This window comes from Mustela nigripes, chromosome 9 (assembly GCF_022355385.1).
Source record: "Mustela nigripes isolate SB6536 chromosome 9, MUSNIG.SB6536, whole genome shotgun sequence".
In the NCBI taxonomy this organism is placed as follows: Eukaryota; Metazoa; Chordata; class Mammalia; order Carnivora; family Mustelidae; genus Mustela; species Mustela nigripes.
The window spans coordinates 8373466-8396002 of record NC_081565.1 but is presented as its reverse complement, the minus strand read 5'-3'; the positions used below and the strand labels follow the sequence as shown (position 1 = coordinate 8396002).

At 52.7% G+C, this 22537-nt stretch overlaps 1 protein-coding gene across 2 annotated transcripts in view; it reads left to right on the top strand.

Annotated features, from left to right (window-relative positions):
• LMX1B (LIM homeobox transcription factor 1 beta) overlaps nucleotides 1-2743 on the top strand; it is a 78839-nt gene extending 76096 nt beyond the window's left edge. The window contains exons 7-8 of one of the 2 annotated variants that reach the window (XM_059412194.1): nucleotides 1426-1569; nucleotides 1862-2743. In XM_059412194.1, coding sequence (XP_059268177.1) covers nucleotides 1426-1569; nucleotides 1862-2019 — 302 coding nt within the window. In that variant the 3' untranslated portion in view covers nucleotides 2020-2743. Of the gene's footprint in view, nucleotides 1-1425; nucleotides 1591-1861 lie in introns of both variants that reach the window. The other variant, XM_059412193.1, reaches the window with a different exon arrangement.
• Nucleotides 2744-22537: the final 19794 nt, after the last annotated feature.

The window sequence follows — 22537 nt, the reverse complement described above, 5'->3', positions numbered from 1 at the left end:
GCCAAAATGTTACCACTTCTTGGACTGGGGGGGGGGGCGGTGGCCTCCCCAGCCATGGGGACATTGAACCTTGTAGGGACTGCCCAAGAGGAGTGGGGGCCCCAGGGCTGCCTGCTCCCAGGTGAGACGGGGGCTTTGGGGCAGATGCCAGGGCACTGATGGACGGCCCCTGCTGTCAGGGCTCAGGGCCAGGCCCTGATCCCCAGCTGCACTGGAGCCTTGGAACCCAGTTCTTGCTCTCTGCCCCTGCCTCCCCCCTCCCCCAAGACAGCCTGGCCTCCTTGGGGCTGTGGCCACTGGCTCCGGTCTCCCGGCCACCACCTCCTGTGTTCCCAGCTGCCTCTGAGAGGCAGCTTCCCCCAGATTGTTCCATGGTCCCGCTTGAGCTCCTCAGGGCCCCTGCTGCACTGCACACAGCAGCCCCTGCCGCCACATTCGCACGGACCCTCTGCCCCTCCTCACCCCACCTCAGCAGACAGCACCACCCTCCACCCAGTGCCCACACCAGGAACCTGGGAGTCGCCCCTGACCGTCCTGTCCACGCCCCACATCCACTGGGTTGCCAGGCAGGGCCATGGAGGCTGCTCCTGGGGCCCTCCCGCCCCCTTCACACCCACCTTGACAGGAGCCCAGCCCCTCCCTCAATTGCCTCAGTGGTCCCGGCCTCCAGCCTCCACCCTGCCAGGCTTTCTCCGCAGCCCCTCCCACAGCAGACTTCCTACAGCCTCAGGGGGCACACTGAGCTCTGGGGTTGATGGGGGGGGCGCCCCGAAGACCATCTTCCTCCCCACTCCTGGCCTCTCTCCTCCTGGCACTATCGCCCCATGCACAGGGCCCTCTGCTCCCACTGGCTAGTTTCTCCCCTCCCTGCCTTTGCTGCCTGCCCCTGGCATGGTTGAACCCCTGCTGATTCTTTAAGTGAGGTGGAGTTAGGGGTCCCTTCCTCCAGGAAGCCTTCCCTGAGCTCCTTTGGCCTGGGCCCCACCTAGATGCTCCCAGATGCAGGGCGCTCACGCACCCACATGTTGAATCGTGACTGCCTGCGTAGTGTCTGTGTCCCCCAAGCGGTGAGCTGCTTCTGGAGGGCAGGGCCACTGGAGGAAGGGGAGGAGGTGGGGAGGGGAGATCCCTGGCTTGCGATAAACCGATTCCTGTGTTTATCTATGTGTTTATTCCTATGTGTCTGGGGAGAAGGGGTCAGGGGTCAGATACCTGGGTTCAGTGGCCCTGGGTCACCAGGGCAACCCGGGGAAGTGCAGAAGAGGTCAGAGTCAGGGGGACTGCAGTGGGCCCCGTGGCCTTGGGGAGTCATATGGGAGGTCAGTGGGAAGGCCTGAGGTGTATCTGGGAGGGCTCCCCCGGGGCGGCGTGGGCTCTGGGATGAGGTGGACAGGGCGGGTGGGTGAAAGTGTGCTCTCTCCCCAGAGGTCCTGTCCAGTCGCATGGAGGGCATGATGGCCTCCTACACGCCATTGGCCCCACCCCAGCAGCAGATTGTGGCCATGGAGCAGAGTCCCTACGGCAGCAGCGACCCCTTCCAGCAGGGCCTCACGCCGCCCCAAATGCCAGGTGACCACATGAACCCCTATGGTAAGCCGCCCCGCCCCCTGCCCACCCCAGCACCGCCCCCGCCCACCACCCCCGGGCCGGCAGGCCCCGCCGACACAGCCTGCCTGCCTGCCGCCTCCCATCGGAAGGGGGTGCCCGCGAAGCCCCCCCTGCGGCCCTCGGCGCCTCAGGCCCCCCGCCGCCGCCACAGGTCACCCCGTCCCTCCTCACCTCTGGCCACACAGGCTGCAGGGCCGAAAGGGCCCCCGGGAGCTCACGCCTGCCCGGCTCCTGACGCCCCCTCTGCCCCCAGGGAACGACTCCATCTTCCATGACATCGACAGCGATACCTCCTTAACCAGCCTCAGCGACTGCTTCCTCGGCTCCTCGGACGTGGGCTCCCTGCAGGCCCGCGTGGGGAACCCCATCGACCGGCTCTACTCCATGCAGAGTTCCTACTTCGCCTCCTGAGAGCCAGCCGGCCGCTTGGACGCTTGGGCCAGGGCCTGGGAGGGGGGGGCCTGCGGCCGCCAGGGCCAGCCCCACCGCCCGCACAGACTCTACACACAGCCATACGGTGCCCTTCCCCGGGCCGGCCGGGCAGGCAGACGGGCGCAGCCTGGGCAGAGACCGTGTCGCCCCAGGGACCCAGAGTCTCGGAAAGTCGCTCGCCTCCCAGCCCCACCTCGGCCTCCATCGCCTCCTTCCCCATACCCATCTCTTTTTTGGGAAGCTTAAATTCTCTCTATTTTTTTAAACGTCCTCTCTGTGTCCAGCCAACTTCCAGGGGCCGGGCCTAGGTCCAGGCAAGCCCCCCCTACCCCCCTGCCACCGCCCCAGCATGCCCCAAGGCGACCATGTTGTGTGCGGCGCGTGTCACCTGCGAGGGCGTGTCCCTGTGCGCGGGGGTCATGCCCAGCTCCCCCACCTCCGAGAGCCAGCCCGCCAGCCTGGGTTCACCCGTCCCAGTCCGAATCTGGAACAGGAGTGGGGAAGAGCCTGGCAAGTGTGCGCAGCCCACCTCGGCTCCGCCCTGAGGGGGAGTCCCCGGGGAGGGTAGATGAGCCTCACTTGCAGACGTGCACACAGCCCCGACGGCCATGCGGATCCGTGCGCGCAGGTACACAGACAAGCTCAAGAGACACAGAGGCGCTCTGGGGGCCAGCCCTGCCACGTCAGGAAGGGGACAGAGGCCAGACCGGGGCAGGGACCCCATCTTCTTACAGCAATAGGGGGGAAGGAAGGCGGGTGTGGGAGGGAGGGGGGAGTTTGGGGCTTGAAACACGCAGATGCAGGTGTATCCTAGCCTCAGCCTACACGGGGGGCTGCCTGGGCAGGCAGGGCAGAGACGGGGCCCCCAGAAGCAGGTGGGACAAATGGCAGAACCTCCAGGCGGAAAGGGACCTCCTGAGTCACCCACTTGGCCCATCATCTACCCGAAGCTTGGCTCCCTCTGCCTCTCACATACCTCCCGAGGCAGAGAGCCCGCTGCTTCATCCCGCCCCGGGCCAGCTGCCCTTCTCTGCGGCTTTGGCCTCTGCCTCTTTGAGCCCCAAGTCTTCACTTCTCAAAGCCAGGCTCTCCCAGTCTCTCCGGCTCTCTCTCCTAAAACTGTACCCTCAACTGGGCTCCAGCTTTCAATCTAAAGGTGGAACAGATGTAACCCAATCTCCCCACAGTATCAGCCAGCTACCTCCCCCACTTTAGGTGCCCTGCCTCCGTTAATGTGGCCCCAAATGAGACCACATTACCTGGAAACTTACTGTAACTGGATCCCTGACCCTCACACACACGACTGAAGGGCCACAGGGCCCTCCGGTGTGTATGTGGGGGAGCGGCACTTCTTGTTTAGATCCCGCAAAGGACCTTGGCTTTTTCACTTGCCACATTTCTTCTTCCTTAATTCAGTCTGGCCTGTGGAGTTTCTCTGCACCCCCAGCTCTGTGACCCTGGCTTTCTGTCCCTGTCATGTCAGGAGTTAGCCCTGCGCTTCGCACCCAAGGCACATGACTGCCTGCACCTCTCCTGTCCGGTGTGGGCCCGTGAACCAGTCCTCCTTGGAGGCCACGTCCTAGGGCACATCCAGCCCCATTTTGTCAGATGCCCCGCGGGAAGCCAGACGGGCTGCCTCAGCCCCCAGCCCGGATCCACTCAGCTCCGACCCTGCCAAAAGAGGGAGTGAGGTCGGGCTGATGGGTCCTGTTCTCGATGACCCCTCTCTGGCCTCTGGTGGCCGCTGTGTCCTCCACCAGGTGCTCAGAGCCCTGCCTGTAATTCTGACACCAAGCCCTAGGCCGCCACCCTGAGATCTGCCTGGCCCAGTTTCTGAGCGAATAGGACAGTGGGCATCTCTCTCCGCCTTTGGTCCCCTCCGCCCGGCCCCCTCTGGGTTTCTCCACGCTCGCCAGCCTGCTCCGTGCGTTGGCTCCTCTGTCTAGTGGAGAGCCCGAGGCTGCCCCAAAGTGTCCTGTGCTCTTCCCCAGGGCTGTCAGCGGGGCGAGGCGGCTCAGCCTGGCCCTGCCTCCGTGTACCACACGAAGTCCCACAGGGATCTCAGCCGCTGTTCTCGGTTTTCTGCAACCTTAGCCCACCTGGGCGCTGTACCATCTCTTGTCCTGGGCCACCAGGGGTCCCTTAAGCAGCCACGCTGGTGTCTTGAGAGATGCTCCCCTTCCTCCTCTTGTGCTCACATGGTCCAAGTCATTCTGGGGGTGCTTGGGGCGGGCCTGGGGCAGCACCCCCCCCCCCCCAGCCACCAGGGGCCCTGGTCCTTCTCTATCAGACTCTTTCAGTCAGAAGGAAGCTCAGAAATGGGCATCTGGTCCACTCTCTTTATCCCAGCCTGGAAAGCCCGGCCTAGGAAGGAGAGGGAGAAGGGACACCATGCCACCCCCTCATCTTCTTGGTCTGGTGAATGGCCTCGAGGTCGGGGGGCATCATCTGTCTTGCCAGCCCACCTGGGGCCTCACAACCTCCCAAGTCCAGCCCAGGCTCTGCCCTCACTGTGCACTGCTCCTTGCGGGGCGCTGGTTCATAGACGCCCACACTCACATCCCACGGATGGTCAAAGCCAGAGAGACTTCGGAGTGTCCGGTCGGCCAGAGACGCCCCATCAGCCGTGGTCAGGTGACGGCCGTGTGCTGCGGCTCACTGTCCTCTGTTCCCTCAGGCTCCCCCAAACATCCGCTGTCCACCCTGCCCAGCCCCGGATGGGCCGTGGAGACACAGATGAACAAGATGTAGGGCTCACCCTGGAGGGGCTTTCCTCTAGAAGGAGAGACATTCACACTCTGACCCAGCTCTGTCCAAATGTTAGTGGGGACCCATTTCTCCGATGAGGAACCCGAGGCTCAGAGAGAGGTGGCCAGCGGTCAGGGTCGCCCCGCAGAAGCGTGCGGAGGCAAGCGGGCTCGCTGGAGTCTGGGGTGAGGTGGGGTAAGCAGGCTCTTCCGGTGTGGGGGGTGGGGAGTGCAGCCTTGACCGGGGCGGGGGGGGCGCAGTGAGCAGCCAGGAGCACTCCCCACCCTGACCGTCATCACCCGTGGTGGCAGGGATGGGAAGCCCAAGGGAGGAGGGAGGTCAAGTTCTGGTCCGGAGGAAGAGGCAGACCGCGTGAGGTGGGCAGGGGGAGGGCTAGAGAAAACCGAGTTCCGTTTCCCTGCTGCGGAGGGCGAGGCTCAGAGGGAGGAAGGATTCTGCCCCAAGTGACACGGCAAAGAGGGCAGAGGAGGGACAAGAAGGTGGGGTCCTGCCCCCAGCCAGAGCCTCATCTGCCTGCTCCACGGAGCCTCCTGGGGGGCCGCACAGACAAAGGGACCCTATGGTCCCAAAGGCCCCACTGTAGGGCAGGCAGAGCCTGTCGGGAAAGAGGTCAGGGCAAGCGGGCTGGGCATGTGGGGAGGAATCCCAGGACGGGCAGGCGAGGAGTCCACTGTCTCCGGGCGAGCAGGGCGCAAGCGAGGTCAGGCCCCTGTCGCAGGGCTGGGGGGAGGCCTCTTCTCCTTTAGGGGGCTCCGCTGCCCCCCAGCAGCGAGGCTGCCTCACCCACCCCTGTGGGGCCTGCATCCCTCTCTCCACTCCCGGGGAGGGCAAACCGGCTGACCCCTGCTTGGCCTAAGCTCTGGGCACCGCCTGAGCTCTGGGAGAACCTGCAGCTCTGGGGCTCGCTCTGTCCTGCGGGGAAGAGGGTCCACACGCACACGCACAGACACACACTCACGCCGGACGCACACGGAGGCTCACGTACCTACTCACACTCCCGGGCACACGAGGCCTGAGGGCTGGGGGAGCAGGAAGGACCCTCCACCATTTGGCCCTTGGAAGGTGCGGTTTGCCACGAGCCTGTCTGCCGGTGCCCAACCCCCACCCCGACCCAGGGCCCCACGGGAGCCCGGCCCAGCTGGGCGTGGGCACCGGCCATCGGCCATTCCTCTGTTTTCCTTGTACAGACTCTCACTGCCCACCCGCCATCCCCAGACACATTTTATTTAATAACTTGTCATTGTTAAATTATTTATTAGCGTCTACCACATCACTCCCCCCGCCCTGCCCTCCACGCTCACCTTCTGCCTCTTCCCACAAAAGCAGAAAATGGAAACACCAACAAAAGATGAGACATCAGTATATTTGTAAATAAATCAACCTGTACACGCCTGTGCTGCCTCTCCTTGGGCGGAGGGGGGGGGGCTTCTCCATGGGCGCCAGGGACAGCAGGTCAAGGAGGAAAGAGAGCTCGGGGTCCCCGTTCTCAGCCCAGCCCATTCCTTGTCGCATCCCATAATCCCCACCGCCGTATCCTTGGTCCACCCCAACCCCGAACCACCTCCATGCTTAAGACAGATGCATCCATCCCATCCGACTCTCTCCTGTTTCCCAACACATTCTTTCATTCAACCAACCAGCATGAGGGGACCTTTAAGTGGCAGCTACCAGGCTGAGAACCAGGCCTCAGTGGTCTGTGCCTCAAGGACGTAGACTGTGGCATAAGCTCAGCTGAGGTTCAGAGAGGCCTTGTGGCGGGCGTACCCAACCTCACCTGGAGGGGTGAAGCATCATGGAAGGCTTCCTGGAAGAGGCTACATATTAAGCCAAGATCAGAAGTCCGCTAGCATGGAGAAGACTAGGTGGGGAGGAGTGTCTGCCAGTGCTTCAGTCTTGTGCAAAATCTCAGGGGCAGGCAAAATCCTGCTACACTCCTAAACTTGAAGCGCTCAGTCTGGGGGTGGGGAAAAAGCAGTGAGACTGGGGGCAGGGCCTCACATCCACAGATCGGATGTTCTAATGCCCCCCCTTTCCCCAGCCTCTCTGGTTGCTCCTTCTCAGCCTCCTGTCCCCACTCCTGTGGCAGGGGTTACCTGGAAGCCACCTCCAGCCGCTCTCCCAGGCACTAGCGCCCCCTAGGGGGCATGCGCCACCCCGCACCCTCTTCTGCAGCCTCTGGGTGATTCTCACCCTGGAGGTTTCCTGAAGTCTAGACAAGTTGAGGCACTCCTGCTCATTTCTTCCTCTGCACCCCACAACACCCCGAGCAGCAAGTACTAAGGTCTCATTTTTCAGAAGAGAACCTAAGGCTCAGAAGGAGGTAGTGACCGGCTTGATATGATAAAGGTAACAAGGGGCGGCAGAACCAAGGTTCAAAATCAGCTTTGGCCGCAAATCCATGGTCTCGCCAGCACCCCAGCTGTCCCCTCTAACCCACCCTCTCTGGCCCTATGATCTGGTCCTCCAAGGTGAAGCTCAGGGACCCAGGGATCAAGGAGACTCTCCTACCTTCAGAGTGGCCTCATGGAGGCCCAGAGAAATTAAGTCACTCACCCCAGCTGCACAGCACGGAGACAGGACTCAACCGAGTCTTCACGTCCAAGCCCCAGGCCCAGGATCCTGAAAGAGGGGCCTCCAAGCTCCACCCCCCCACCTCCAGCAGTGGGCTGCCAACTCTCTTGCCTACAGCAACTATTTAAAATCCTGTCACTAAAAAATGTGTGGGAGGTGGAGAGGAGAGGCTGTGCTCATCCAGGGCTCCCCTGTCTCCTGTCTTCTCCCCCCAGCCCAGAAGGTGAAGGCACTGGAGGTGGGGGAAACACAGGCTGGGTTCCTGGGGAGAAAGACGGCATGGAAGGAGGGATCCCTCTAGGCCTCCCTTTCTGGGGACAGATTCAAACAGCATAAACACCAGCCATTGCCACCACTGCCGGTCACAGACTTCAGCCCACTGATCTTCACAACCCAGAACCGCTCTCATCCCACTGCACAGATGAGAAAACCAAGGCTTAGAGAGAAGCAACGAGCTCCGGGGTGATTTCTCCCAGGAACCTGGGGTGGGAGGGGTCCTTGAGAAGGGGGTGGTCTCAGGAGAACGTGATCGTGAACCCATCCTAAAAACCTTGTCCTCAAGGTGTCTGAGCCCCTGTGCCGTCCTGCCTCCGGAATTCCCCACGACTCCCCGGCCCCTATTTCCTCGAAAATCCTGCCGGGCTATGAATCCTGGACTGGAGAAGGCGAGGGATGAGCGCTGCTACACGGAACGAGCAACCTCCAGGACAGACAGGCAGTTGGGTGGGTGGTCCAGCAGGCATTAAGAGGGAGCCTCAGATGCCCTCTTTGCCTCTAGTGTCCTGGGACCCCCATACCAGGCAGATCTTGATCCCGGGCACTGTCAGACAGACACGGGGATTCTATTTATGGCTTTGACTTCAGAGCAAGCCCTGGGGCTTGACAGGAGAAGGGGGCTAGCCCCCTGATTGCTCCTTCCTTTTGATCTTCATCTCTCACCTGGCAGGTCTCTCGGGACGCATGTCCGTCTGGGCAGAGCGAAAGCAGGAGCTACATGGAGAGGCATCAAGCGGGGATGGGCGGGCGCAGGAAGGGTGGTGGTGGGGTGCTTGTCAGCTGTAGCTGAAAATTTAGGGAAAACCTCGCAGGGGAGGGAACAGCCAGAGCAAGCGCTCAGAGGCAGGAGTGGCAGGGCACCAGGGAGGTGGGGCACACTCAGGTTGAATTCAGGATCCAGAAGCCTGAGATGGTAGGAGCCGAGATACCTGGTGCTGGACATGCTGACGGCTGTCACTTGGGCCCTTGGCGTTGGAAGAACACCCAACACAAACCGTTCTCTGCCTTAGCTGAGAAGTCAACACAATGAGATTTTGAATAACACAGAAGAGTATATGCAACGTATCAATTTGTGGCCTAAAGAGAAGTAATAAAAAAAAACCCTGTACCCACCCTACAGATAAAGCCACGTTGATGTCGAAGCACATGTCGATGCCTTGGAACCCTTGATGTGACCACGGTGACTCCAGGAACCTTTATTTGTTCCTTTGGAAAACTCTGATCCAAACCAGAGCCCGATCAGTAACAACGTGATGCACAGAAAGTTCTTAGCACAGACTCTAGTTGGAATGGGCCCAGTGGTAGGCAGCCCCTCGTGCATCTTTCCTCTGGGACAGAACACCTAGGACCTTTCTGCAAGAGAAGAAAGCTGGGGCTCTTTTGCTTTTAAATCTGGGAAACCAGAAGCTAGTTTGAATTTCACTTCTGAACGTGCAGTCACCTGTCAGGCCACAAGGTGGCGGTCGGGAGTCAGGCAGGTGCGAGCCGATGCAGCGGCTTGGCTGGGTGGTGATGTGGGGATGGCTTCAGATTAAGGCCAGAAAATAAAGAAGGAAGGAAGAAATCCTCCACCTCGGAGGCTCCTATGTGCCAGCCTTGTGTGGGAGCTTTACAGGGATGACGCCCTGGATTCTTCATCACAACCCTGAGAAGCAGGTGGGAGCGTTCCCATCTTACAGAACAGCAACATGAGCTCAGAGATGTCAAGTAACCTGCCTGAGGCCACACAGCTAGGAAATAGCAGATCTGGGATTTGAACTAGAGCTGGGGCAGCGGCAAAGACACAGGAGGAGGAAAACAAGGAAAGGTGGAAAGGCGTAAAAATATCAACGTCTTCCTGGGTGCTTTAGCCACTCCCAGCCGTGCTGTGCCCATCTCACCGACTCCTCACACTGACCCGTGAGGCAGGTACTGTTACTACCCCCATTTTATGGATAAGGAAACAAAGGCTCAGGGAGGCTAAAAGTCAGAGAAAGACTACTCACTGTCAGTGCCCTAGGTCCCAGGGAATCAGCCCTCCCTGAACCCTGCAGGAGAATCACAGGGGTGAGTGCAGAGCTTCGGAGCTCCCCTGCCCGCCCCCCATATGCACAGCCCGTCCCTTCTCTTCCTCTCCTCCTCACAGAAGCAGAGGGGGCTCAGGCCCTGCCCAGGACCCAGGGCAGCCTCAGCTTCTTCAGGGACAAGAGGGGTGCTCCCTCACTGGGCAGGATCCAGGTCTACCCCGATAGAGCTCTGGTCCCTATGGGTGTTTCCAGAACAGGGGATTCGAATCCTAGTTGGAAGGCTCTGATTAGGAGCTAGTGGTTCATTTTGATCATTTCAGTCACTAGGGCTCTGGGGTGTGGAGGTGCTCTGTCCTCTTCCAGCTTCGGGGGTAAACAGCACAGTGGTATCAAACTCCAATCCCAACTGCTCTTCACGGGCCATGTGACCTTGGGCAAGTCACTTAACCATCCCAAGCCTTGGTTTCTTTATAAACTGAGGGGTGAGCCCAGGGCCATCATGAGGGCCACACGAGCAAGTGAGCCAGTCACAGGGTTCAGCCAAACCCAGGCATTCAAATAATGGGGCTAAGATTATTTGTGGGTGCCCCTCATTTCTGCTTACCCAGGAAGCTGACTCTCAGCCCAGAACATTGAGCCAGGAGGAGCCCAAGAGCCCTGGAGGGAGTGTTCGGGGCTGTCCTTGGCACTGGCAATGACAACTCTTTCAGGCCAGGGAAGCTTCTGGGAGCTGTGTTCCCTGAGACACCAGCTTGCTTTCTCCGTGCTCTGAGGCTGACAGGCTCCTGGCCTTCCCAGGACCTCAGGGGCCGTGTCAGAAGGAGGTATCGTAGCATGGGCAGTGGGAGCTTGTCTCTGCCAGTCAGCCTGAGTCTTGTGGCCTAGGCCTCCAGGCCAGGGTACTCCATTACCTGTGACTGGACCAGCCATGATCTTGGGGCACCTTCTTGGATCCCAAGTTACAGGGACCCTGGCAGCTCTGCTTCGTACCACTTGGGGGAGCCCTAGAGACTGTGGCCAGTTCACAGACCAGGTAAAAGACCTGGGGCAAGACCCACAGAGCAAGACCCACCAAGGCTTCAGTTACAGAGGCATTAAGGGGTTAACAAATAAATGGTTAATAGAGCCCTTTACTGCTCGAACTAGTTTGAGTGACATCTCTGTCACCTGCCACCAAAGAGTCCCAACTAAAACCCATACCATCTCACAGGGTCCTTGGGCAAATCAAGGAGGTCACGTTTCCAAGTTTTCCAAGTTTCTGGCATGAAAGTCAGTGCTCAAAAATAAAGAGCTAAGATGATTCGCAACAGGACACAAGAAGGACCCCCGGACCTCCTCCACGCCCAGGTTTGCACGTTGTCCCACTTGGTTTATACAAATATAGTTCGTGAGAACTCCCTACATGTGCACTGATTGTGACATTTAGGAGGAGACATTGTTTGGGGGGCATTTTTTTCCTGCAGATTCTGTCCAACTGGACATCGTCCGAGGTTCCTGAGAACAAATGAAACCGATCGTCGTTGGCATAAAATACACAGATGGTTGCAGTGAGAGCTGTTCCGCCATCAGGGTTCTTGTGGCCGTGAGCACCTGCCGGGTGTGGGTCCCCTTGGGCTCCTCCACACATGGAACTTGGGGCAGGGTGGTGGGGCACACTGGAAGCCACAGAGCTCACCTGGAAAACCGAATGACTGGTGCTGAGCTGCTAATGAGGTTAGACTCATGAGGGTAGATCCACCCCCAAAATGTCCAGCAACAGAGTGCTAGTGACAACAGCAGAAAACTGCAGTCATGCTCTGTTGAAACAAAGGGAAGCAGCAGCTCCAGAAGGGGTCAGCTCCCTGCAAAGGATCTTTTGGTTTGTAAAATGCCTGGCCAACACCTAGACCAGGACAGTTATAAAAAATAGCTGCTCCTCACGGGGCCTTACGCCAGGCCAGCGCCTGTAGGCATGACCTCATGTCCTTGTCACTCGAAGTGTTATTATCATCCCCATTCCACAGGTGAGAACACTGAGGCTCTGAGGGGTAAAGGAGCTTGTTCAGTGAGTGGCAGATCCCGAGGGAGCTGGTTACCAGTATAAACAAGCGGCTCTGCCCAGAAGGAAGGCTGGGACAGACAGGAAAATCTCCCAATTTTTTGCAACTCTGCCCTTCTGAGGGGTGGAGCCGGCTTCACCAGACTAGGCTCCAGGCCAAGGAAGGAGTTGGAATGGCCCAAGGGACCAAGGCTGGCCTCTTCCCCTGGGGAGGAGCCAGGCTTCAAAGGCAAGGCGGAGGGGTGCGGTCTATCCTAAGCTGCCTTCCAGGCTTGGACCAGCAGGTCGGCTTCTCAGAACAAGAGAAGCAGAGAAAGGGAGACTGAGGGCCAGAAAGCCACCCTCCCTCTCCCGAGCCAGCCCAGCCCTCTGGCAGGCACCACCTGCGCCCCTCCCATCATTGCCTGGCGCTGTCTGGAGGGGAAGGCAGAGTTCACAGTGGTTAGCGGCTTGCCAAGTTCACACAGCCAGTCGGTCCCAGTGAAAACATGGGAAACAGGGAGGAGGAGAATGGGTTCATTTTCCCACATTAGAGCCCCCCCCTCACCTCCACCACACCCCCTCCCCCACACCCCCACCTAGAAGAAATCAGTAGATTAGAAACCCAGAATGTTGAGAAAGCGCGCCCAGGAAAGGATGAGCTCAGGGAGGCTGATCTAGGAGCAGGTGCGGAAGCTGCGGCTCGGAGACTGGACAAGGCCAGACTGGGACGCCTGGGAGCCCAGCCACACCCTCTGAGCCCTTTCCAAGTCACCGGAGAAGGTGGGTGCCAGTGGTGACCCCCTAAAGCCAGGGCAGTGCTCAGGAGGCGGCCCGGCCAGCAGCACCCTCGTGGGGGAGGACTGTCAGAGCACCACTGGGGAGGAGTTGGGCAAGTGATTGTGTTTCTCCTGGAGTTTTTGCTTTATTACAGGTGGCTGCTGTGCTGTTGGGTACGGACGGTTTATGACTGTTCTAGCCTCCTCGGGGAACGTGCCTTCCTTCATTAAATAAGGTTCCTCTTTGTCCCGTGTCATGCTTTTAGACTTGAATTCTACTTGGATGGCAAGGTTGCTACTCCCATATCCTGTTTCGTTTTGCCTTTGCCCTATTATCTTTATCTTTGTCCGGCCTTTTATTTTCCTGTCTTTCCTTTTTGGTTATTTCTTGGTTTTTTTTTTTTTTTTAAAGATTTTATTTATTTATTTGACAGAGATAGCAAGAGAGCACAAGCAGGGAGAGCAGAAGAGGGAGAGGGAGAAGCAGGCTCTCCACTGAGCAGGGAGCCCCATGTGGGGCTCAATCCCAGGACCCCGGGATCATGACTTGAGCCGAAGACATACGCTTAACCGACTGAGCTACCCAGGTGCCCCATTTCTTGTTTTTTAAAAAAGCATGTAAGTGGGACTCGTTTTTATGTTCATTATGTTTCATTTGCTACATACACCCGGCGAACGTATGACTGATCAAACTTACGCAGCACAAGATGAACGCCGATGAACGTGACCCAAGATAAGAACTAGAACATTACCAAAACCCCTGAATCTTCTTCTGTATTCTACCCCATGCCCCTCCCCTACCTCACTCCTGAAGATAACCACTATCTTGTATTTTGTGTTTGTTACTGCTTTACTTAAAAAAAAAAAATCTTAGGCGTGCCCAGGCGGCTCAGTTGGTTGAACTTCGGACTTTTGATTTCAGCTCAGATCACGATCTTGGGGTCCTGGGATCCAGCCCCCAGGGGGGTGGCGTCCCCTGACCCTGCACTCAGCAGGGGGTCAGCTTGAGGAATCTCTCAGCCTCTCCCCTCGCTGCCCCACCCCGTTCACGCTCAATCCCTCTCTCAAATAAATAAATAAATATATTTTTTTAAAAAAATCCCAATTCCCCAAATTATGTATCCTTCCATTTTTGCTTGTTTTTGAGCTTTTTACAAGAGCTATCATACCATGCGTAGCCTTCTACTAGTTTCTTTATAAAAATCGTTATCATTGTCAGCCTTCATCCGTGGTGTTGCACAGAAACACTGCTGGTTGCAATATAACAGTCCATTTATGTATTAATTGCGGATATTTGGGTTTTGTCAGCTTTTCACCAAAATGAACGACGCTGCAGTGAGTGTCCAGCCACAGGGCTGCTCATACTCACATGCCAGGCAGAGTCTTTCCAGAACATAAGCAGCTAGGGGTGCGGCTGGGTTGGTGGGATATGCACAGAGTCCGCTTTACAAGACGAAGCCGGTGTTTTCCAAAGAGAATTTACTATTCACATTCCTACCAGCCGTGAACTAGAGTTCCTGTTACTCTCTACCCTTGACAGCACTTGCCAATTTTGACTTGCCCCAAAGGACTTGAATTTGCTACTTACTCCCTTACTGCTAATGAGATGGACCATCTTTCCATATGTATATTCTCCAATGGTGAATCCTCTTTTGGGAAATGCTTATTTATTGTGTCTTTTGCTCATGTTTCTTTCGGGGTTTTTTTGTCTTTTTCTCATTTACTTTTAGGATTGTTACTTTTTTTTTTTTTTTTTGTATGTTCTGGATACAAATCCTTTGTTAATTATATGTGTTATAGTAATTTCTTCCAGTATATGAAATACAAGTTCTTCATTTTAATGTAGACTAATTTAATATATATTTTATGGTTTGACTTTTTTTGTTTTTTGTCTTATTTACAAAATCCTTCCCTACCCAAGTCATTAAAAATATTCCCTTATGTATTTCATCTTAAATTTTTAACTTCTCGGGGCACCTGGGTGGCTCAGTGAGTTAAAGCCTCTGCCTTTGGCTTGGGTCATGATCTTGTGGTCCTGGGATCAAGCCCCGCATCAGGCTCTCTGCTCAGCGGGGAGCCTGCTTCCTCCTCTCTCTCTCTGCCTGCTGCTCTGCCTACTTGTGATCTCTTGTCTGTCAAATAAATAAATAAAATCTAAAAAAAAAAAAAATTTTTTTGAACTTCTCACTTTCACATTTAGAATTTTTAATCCATTAAGAATTTATTTTGGAGAGGGTTCCTGGGTGGCTCAGCCATTAAGCAGCTGCCTTTGGCTCAGGTCATGCCCAGAGCCCTGGGATCGAGCCCTGCATCCAGCTCCCTGCTCAGTGGTGGATCGGCTTCTCCCTGTCCCTGCTCCTTCTTTCTCTCTCTCGCTCACTCTCAATCTCTCTCTCGATCATTCTCAATCTCTCTCAAATACATAAATAAAAGCTTTAAGAAAAAATTTTTAGAAATGAAAAATCTTTAAAAAATTTATTTTGGGTACAGGTGGGATAAAGGTCCAATTTCATACTTTCTCATATGGGTAACCAATTATTCAGGCACTTGCCTTGAATAGTTAGTTAATCCTTTCCCAGTGGTCTGAAGAGCTGGGTCTATTGTATGTCAGGTTTTCGTGTGTGTGAGCGTTTATTAATGTCACATTGTTCTGTTGGGCTAATCTTACCAGGACTGCGCTATCTTAAGGACGAATACTTTGTGTTAGTCTGTATTGCATTTAGGACATGTTTTACCACCACTTCCTCTTCAAGATTGTATGAGTTTTTCTTGGCCTTTTGTTATTGCACATAGATTTTAGAATCAGCTTGCAAAGTACTTTTCAAAGTCTCGTTGGGATTTTTACTAGAATTATAATCATATAGATTAATATAGGGAGAATTGATAAAATACAGATAATGTGTCTTTCCCTCCTTGAACAGGACCAACCTCCCTGTTTATTTAGGTCTTCTTTAATATCTTTCAACACAGCTGTAGGACTTTCTGAGTATCAGGTCGTAGACACCTTTTATTAGCTTTAGTTTTAGAGTCCTTACTTTCTGTCAATTACCTAAATGTTGTCTTTTTCTGAATCGTTTTATAAGCAAGCATAGAGAAGGCAATTTAGTTTTAAATATTATCCTATATCTTGCCATCTTGATAAGCTCTTACTAATTCTAATAATCTCTCAGTATATTATTTTGGTTTTTGTTCTGTTTTGTGTTTTCAGAGATTTTATTTATTTGACAGAGAGAAAAAGGGAGAGAGCGCACAAGCAGGGGGAACAGCAATCAGAAGGAGGGGGAGGGGGCGCCTGGGTGGTTCAGTGGGTTGAAGCCTCTGCATTTGGCTCAGGTCGTGATCTCAGGGTCCTGGGATGGAGCCCTGCATCGGGGAGCCTGCTTCCTCCAATCTCTCTCTCTGCCTACTTGTGATTTCTGTCTGTCAAATAAATAAATAAAAATCTTTAAACAAAAAAAAAAGGGGGGGGGGAGAAGCAGACTCCCCTCAGAGCAGGGAACCGCAATGAGTGTCCAGCTGGCAGCTGGGCTCGATCCCAGGACCCTGAGATCATGACCTGACCTGAAGGCAGATGCCTAACTGACTGAGCCACCCAGGAGCCCCTTATTTTGGTTTTTTAATGTAAATAAATGTATCTGGAAATGATGTTTCATCTCTTCCTAATAACAATATATGATATTCTGATGGGTAATATAAGATATATATATAATTATTATATATGGTATTATAAAATTTATTAATGATACCGGTATTATATTCATATATATATTCATGTTAAACCACCCTTGCATTCATGGTATAAAGCCAGTTTGGTCATGATTTTAAATATTTTGTTGGATTCAGTTTTCTCCTATTCTTTTTTGTTGTTGTTAAGATTTTACTTATTATTTGACACACAGAGAGAGAGCACAAGCAGGAGGAGCTGACAGGCAGAAGCAGACGCCCCACTGGGGAGGGAGCCTGATGTGGGGCTTGATCCCAGGACCCTGAGATCATGACCTGAGCTGAAGGCAGCTGTTTAACCAACTGAGCCACCCAGGTGCACCCAGTCTTCTATTCTTTCTTGATTTTTGAATGTAGGCACATCAAATTGTCCTGATTTGGGTATTAAAGTTAGACGGGATTCTCAAAGTGAGATGAGTAGGGCTTCCTCTTTTCTGTCCTCTGGGTGAGTTTGTATAAAATTATAATATCTGTTCTTTGGATGTTTGGAATCATTTGGGCTTGATATTTTCTATGTGGAACTATTTCAGCTGTATTATTCAATTATGTATGGTAGTTATGGGATTATTCAAGGTTTTTATTTCTTCTTGAGTCATTTCTTATTAGTTCTGTGTTTCAAGGAATTTGTGCACTTTGCCTGTTTTAAAATTTATTACTAAAGGACAAATTAGTAATTTATTATTAATAGAACATTCTCTTTTTTATCTTTTTTTTTAACTTTCATTTATGCAATCTCCATACCCCACCTGGGACTCAAACTCACGACCCTGAGATCAAGAATCACATGCTCTTCTGACTAAGCCAACCAGGTGCCCCTCATTTTTATCTTTTTAATTTCTGCTTATTGCTAAATTCTGTAGCAATATTTCCTTTCTCAGTCTTAATATGATTGATTTATGCCCGTGTCTTTTTACTTCTTACATTTTGCCAATATTTATCTGTGTTATTAGTCTTTCAAAGAACCAATTTGGTCCTTGTTGCTTCTATGTATCTTTATTTTTCCAATTTATTAATTTATGGTATTCTTCACTTTCACCAAATTCTGTTCTTGTTTTCCTAACTTTGTGAGATGGATGCTTAACTCAATGTCAGCCTTTTTTTAATTCTAACATAAGTATTTTGGACTCTACATTTCCGTCAAACTAGCACTTTTGCTGCATTCCACATGTATGGATATGTAATTTTTTCATTCAGTTCTAAGTACTTTAAAAAGTACCTTAGGTGGGGGCACCTGGGTGACTCAGTCATTAAGCATCTGCCTTCAGTTCAGGTCATGATCCCAGGGTCCTAGGATCAAGCCCCACATCCAAGTAGGCTCCCTGCTCAATGGGAAGCCTGCTTCTCCCTCTCCCACTCCCCCTGCTTGTGTTCCCTCTCTCCCTGCATCTCTCCCTGTCAAATCAATAAATAAAATAGTTAAAAAAAAAAGATATTTGGGGCACCTAGGTGGCTCAGTGGGTTAAGCTTCTGCCTTCAGCTCAGGTCCTGGTCTCAAGGTCCTGGGATCAAGTCCCACATCGGGCTCTCTGCTCAGCAGGAAGCCTGCTTCCCCTCTCTCTCTGTGCCTGCCTCTCTGCCTACTTGTGATCTCTCTCTGTCAAATAAATAAATAAAATCTTTAAAAAAAAAAAAGTAAGAAAGGAGAAATGAGAACCATGGAAAAGATGGTGAGTCAAACTTGCTCAGGTTTGTTAATTGTTTAAATCCTCTATATTGGGGTGCCTGGGTGGCTCAGTGGGTTAAAGCCTCTGCCTTTGGCTCAGGTCATATCTCCGAGTCCTGGGATCAAGCTCCTTATTGGGCTCTCTGCTCAGCAGGGAGCCTGCTTCCTCCTCTCTCTGCCTGCCTCTCTGCCTACTTGTGGTCTCTGTCTGTCAAATAAATAAATAAAGTCTTTTTAAAAATACTAATTAATAATTATTTAAAAATCCTGTATATCTTACTGTTTTTCATTACTTGACATTCCAATAATTGCAAGAGATTTGTTGAAATCTTTCATAAAAATCACAGATTTATCAATTTTTCTCTGTAGTTCTTCCATTCTGGCTTTGTATATTTTGAGGCTGTTTTATTCATTCAATTGTTTTATCATCCAGATGCATTAAAACCTTTATTATCTTTATCTCTTACAATAATATTTAATTTAATCTCTATTTTTTTATACTAATAAAGCCACTCCAACTTTCCTTTGGTTGGTATTTTTCTGCTGTATCATTATGAATACTTTTACTTTCAGCCTTTCAGTGTCCTCATGTTTTAGGAGTGGGTCTTGTAGACCACACATGGCTGGTTTAAATATTCAATGTGGGGGGTGCCTGGGTGGCTCTGTGAGAAGAGCATGTTGTTGATCTGTGGGTCATGAGTCTGAGCTCCATGTTGAGTGTAGAGATTACTTTAAAATAAATACATACATAAACTTTAAAAAATAAAAAATATTTCTGATAATTTCTAGTCTTTTAACTAGAGAATGTAGCACATTTGCATTTTTTAAAGATCAGTGATAAATTTGAACTTGTATCTGCCATCTAATTTTGTGCTTTTTTTGACTCACCATCTTTTCCATGGTTCTCATTTCTCCTTTCTTACTTTTTTAAAAATTGAGGATTTTCCCCCTTTCTTTCATTTCCTTTCCTCTACAGTTGGTAAATGCATTCTCCTTTTCTATTCTTTCAATAATTGCCCTTAAAATTATATCTTTCAAACTTAAAAAAGTCTAAAGTTAATAATTATCTTATTCCACCACCCCCCAAATAATTCAAGGACCTTCAACCACATTAATTCCAATTACTTCTCCGAACTGTATACAACTGATGTTCAGTATTTGAGATTTGCCCTTTTTCTGTCCACAAAGGAGACACATGGGGCTCCTTGATCAGCGGGGAGCCTGCTTCTCCCTCTCTCTCTGCCACTCCCCCTGCTTGTGCTCTCTCTCTCTCTCTCTCTCTGCCAAATAAATAAGTAATAGAAATAAAAATTAAAAAACATTGCTTAAAATTCTGCCCTGTTTATATTCAGGAAGTTGTAAGCTTTAAAAACAAATAAATAATAGCCAAAGTATTTAGGAAAGGTATCTAAGTATAGGGTTTATAATATTGCTGACTCTCACTCATAGTGGCTTGTTTCCTTGTAGTTTGATAATCGCTGATTGGGAGCTCATGCTTGTTAATTAATTTATTTGAGAGAGAGAGAGAGAGCACGCATGCAAACAGGGAGGGATATGGCAACAGTGGGGAGTAGAGGGAGGCAAAGAGAGAATCTTAAGCAGGCTCTGTGGTCAGCACAGAGCCAGAGGTGGGGCTTGATCTCAATCAAGACCCTGAGATCATAACCCAAGCAGAAACCACGAGTCAGATGCTTAACTGACTGAGCCTCCCAGGTGCCCCATGTTTTGTTGATCTGAATCTGAGAGAATCCTGGGGGCCTAAGTTGAAGGTGCCTTCCTCCTGAGACACACTTATTTCTGCTGGGAGCCTGGGGCTGATATTAACCTGGAGCTACTTCAACCACCTGTAAGGGACCCTGACTCAGTGTACGAGTCTCATGCTGAGTTTTCTCACCTTGCCTCTGGCTGTGACTTAATTTGCCTATCATGGCACTTATTTCAACATTCAGCATAATTTCCCCATTAACCTGTTATTCACCACTCTAATGCTTTAGTTTCAGTTCCACCTTGTGTTTTTCCTGGCAGAAGATGTTGAGTGGAGATTTTCCTTACTTCCTAACAAACCCAGCAATGCATTAAAAAGGCTAGTTTATTCATTTTGTTTTAATAATTCATGCAGAATCTTGTTGAATTTTAATGGGAGGGCCTTTCAGAGCACTAGTTCCACCAAAAGTGGAAATCCCAGGATGCTACTATTATCCCCATTTTATAAATGAGGAAACTGAGGCTCAGAACATGGAATGTCTTGCTCAAGAATACACAGCCATCCAGTGGCAGAGTCCAGACTAGAAGCCATCCTCTCTGACTCCAGACCCCAAGCGTGAGTATTTGACCAGAGGGTTGCTGGTTCCCCAAAGGAAAAGAAATGTATTTACAGGGTTGTCACCTTGGAGCAGGAGGTGCAGGCCAGGCCAACACTCTGGGATGAGCTCCCAAGCTTCTGCTGGGGAAAGAATGAAGAGACCCAGTCTCGCTCAGAGTGGGTGGGCCCCAGCCATCCAGCACCATCCAGCACCAGGTGAGCCTGGCTCACCCAGGGCCTTTGTAATGGGGCACTCAGCCTGCTGCTCCCATCCTGGGAAGGGAGCCAGCAGGCACTTCCTGCACTTCGGTTGCCATGACAACCGGTCATCCTAGGAGATGCGAAAGCCATAGGCAGCAAGTGAACGGGTTTCTGAATCTTGAGACCTCATTACAGGTAGATCCTCTGCAGCCTTGAGAGCCAGTGTGAGGGGGGCTCGGAGGAAAGATCATTTGTGTGGAACAGTAATGTTCAAACAAGCCATTCACCAGCCCACACCCCCGTTATGGGGGCCGCAGAGCCCCAAGCCCAAGCAAGTCTAGAAACAGGCTGGGGTCCCAAACAATATCAGGTTTCCCTTTCTCACTCAACAGCAGTCATCTCATACACTCCTCAGCCAGACACTCGGGCCCCTGCGATAAACGAGGACTCCTGCCCTCAGTGAGCCATCTGTCTAGTGGCCTAGTGCAAGGGCCAGACAAGCCTTAACAGTGCATCATAACCAGGGGACAAGGGAGCACCGCGGTCACAAGAGTACAGGAAAGGGCTTCATTCTAGGAACGCGTCCCTGAGCAGAAGGATGCATTTGAGCCGGGCCTCAAATGGTGATGAGAAGCCAGCCCTGGAGAGAGAGGAGGGAACGACACATGGCGGGCAGAGGAAATCACGTGCAATGGTTTCAGAAGCACGCAAGAGCAAAGTGACTTTGGGGAAGCCAGGCGAGGAAAGCAGGGAAGGCGGCCGGAGAGGGGGGACAGGCCAGAGCCTGAAGACCTTGAGCGAGATGCTATGGACTCTGGCTTTATCCTGGGAGCAGCCGGCGGCCCTTAAAGAGTTTTATGAGGCTATGACGGGGCCCAACTGTCATCACAGTATGGAGGATGGATAGGAGCTGCGGACCAGACTGCAGGGATGAGGGGGAAGGGGACAGATCTGAGAGATGTTTAGAAGGGTAAATCAACAGGATACAGTGAGAGATTGTACGTGAGGAGCGTGAAAAGATGGGAGCATTAACCAGGAGAAGGAGGGAACGCAGGAGCAGGGGTGGGAACAGGGGAGGGGCGGCCATAGCGGGCCTTGGCTGGGTCATGTGGAGGTGACCAATTTTCCTCATAAAAATGCCGGTGGTTGAGCTCCCTAGAGTGTGATATCCAGGACATTTCCTCTCCAGGTCAATGGAGAAAAAAAAAAATGTTTCGGGGCCTTCTTCAGGCTGGAGGCTTCCAGCAGACTTTAGCCACAAGGTGGGGAGCTCCAGCTGCTGTTCTGCCCCCACTGTCTTCCCCACACACCCTTGCTCTGAACTACAGCAGTCCTGGTGTCCCCCAGTCCTGGCAAGGGGCTTTCTGGGGAGCTGGTGTCTCCCACTGCTGCGCCAAAGGGCGCATCTCCCAGGCCGGTGGGGCCAAATTTCTGTTTTGTGCCTTGTTTCCTTCTGGTTATGTACTTGTCACAGTTGTGTGGGTGGCGGCTTGGTGGTGCAGACCGGGGATCTGTTAATAAGGAGTGAGTTGTCAAGAAGTCAAGGTGATGACTGCAGGTCTGAGAAAGGCGGCTCTGGAGTCAGACAGAACTATGGGTAAATCCTGGCTGTACCCGAATTGACTGTTTCTGTGGGCAGTGTCTCCCCCACTTAATGGGATCCACAGATACTCCACGTCCTCACACATCCTGCTCACACTTCTCTCTCCCTCGCACCCCCTCACAGGTTCACAGTCACCTGCTGTTCATGCTCCCCTCTCAGGGCAAGGCCACACTCCCTCCCCGTCCCTCCGAATGACCTCGGTAGGGAGTCCTCTCAGGCTCCTGAGGGAATCCTTTGGGGGCCAGTGGCCTCTTCCCTCTTCTCCCTTCATCTCCAGCCCCCAGTTTGATCTCCAAGCAGGTGCCAGGCCTGGCCATCATCGACCAGAAGTTTCTGTACTTGACCCTGCCTCTGGACTTGAGGGCACCACCCCGCCTCCAGGGGAAGCTGACCGAGGCGAGGGGGGTGGGTTTGGCAACGCGACTGGGTCCCCAAGACTGGTATCTGTCTCTGCTGCTCTTATTCCCTCTTCCAGCAGTGTCCCCACCACACCGCCCCGCAACACTCCCGGAGCAGGAGGAGGGAGGTGCGGCGCGCCCTGGAGTCTGGGAAAGGGGCGGGGCCGGGCGCGCCGAAGCAAACCCCGC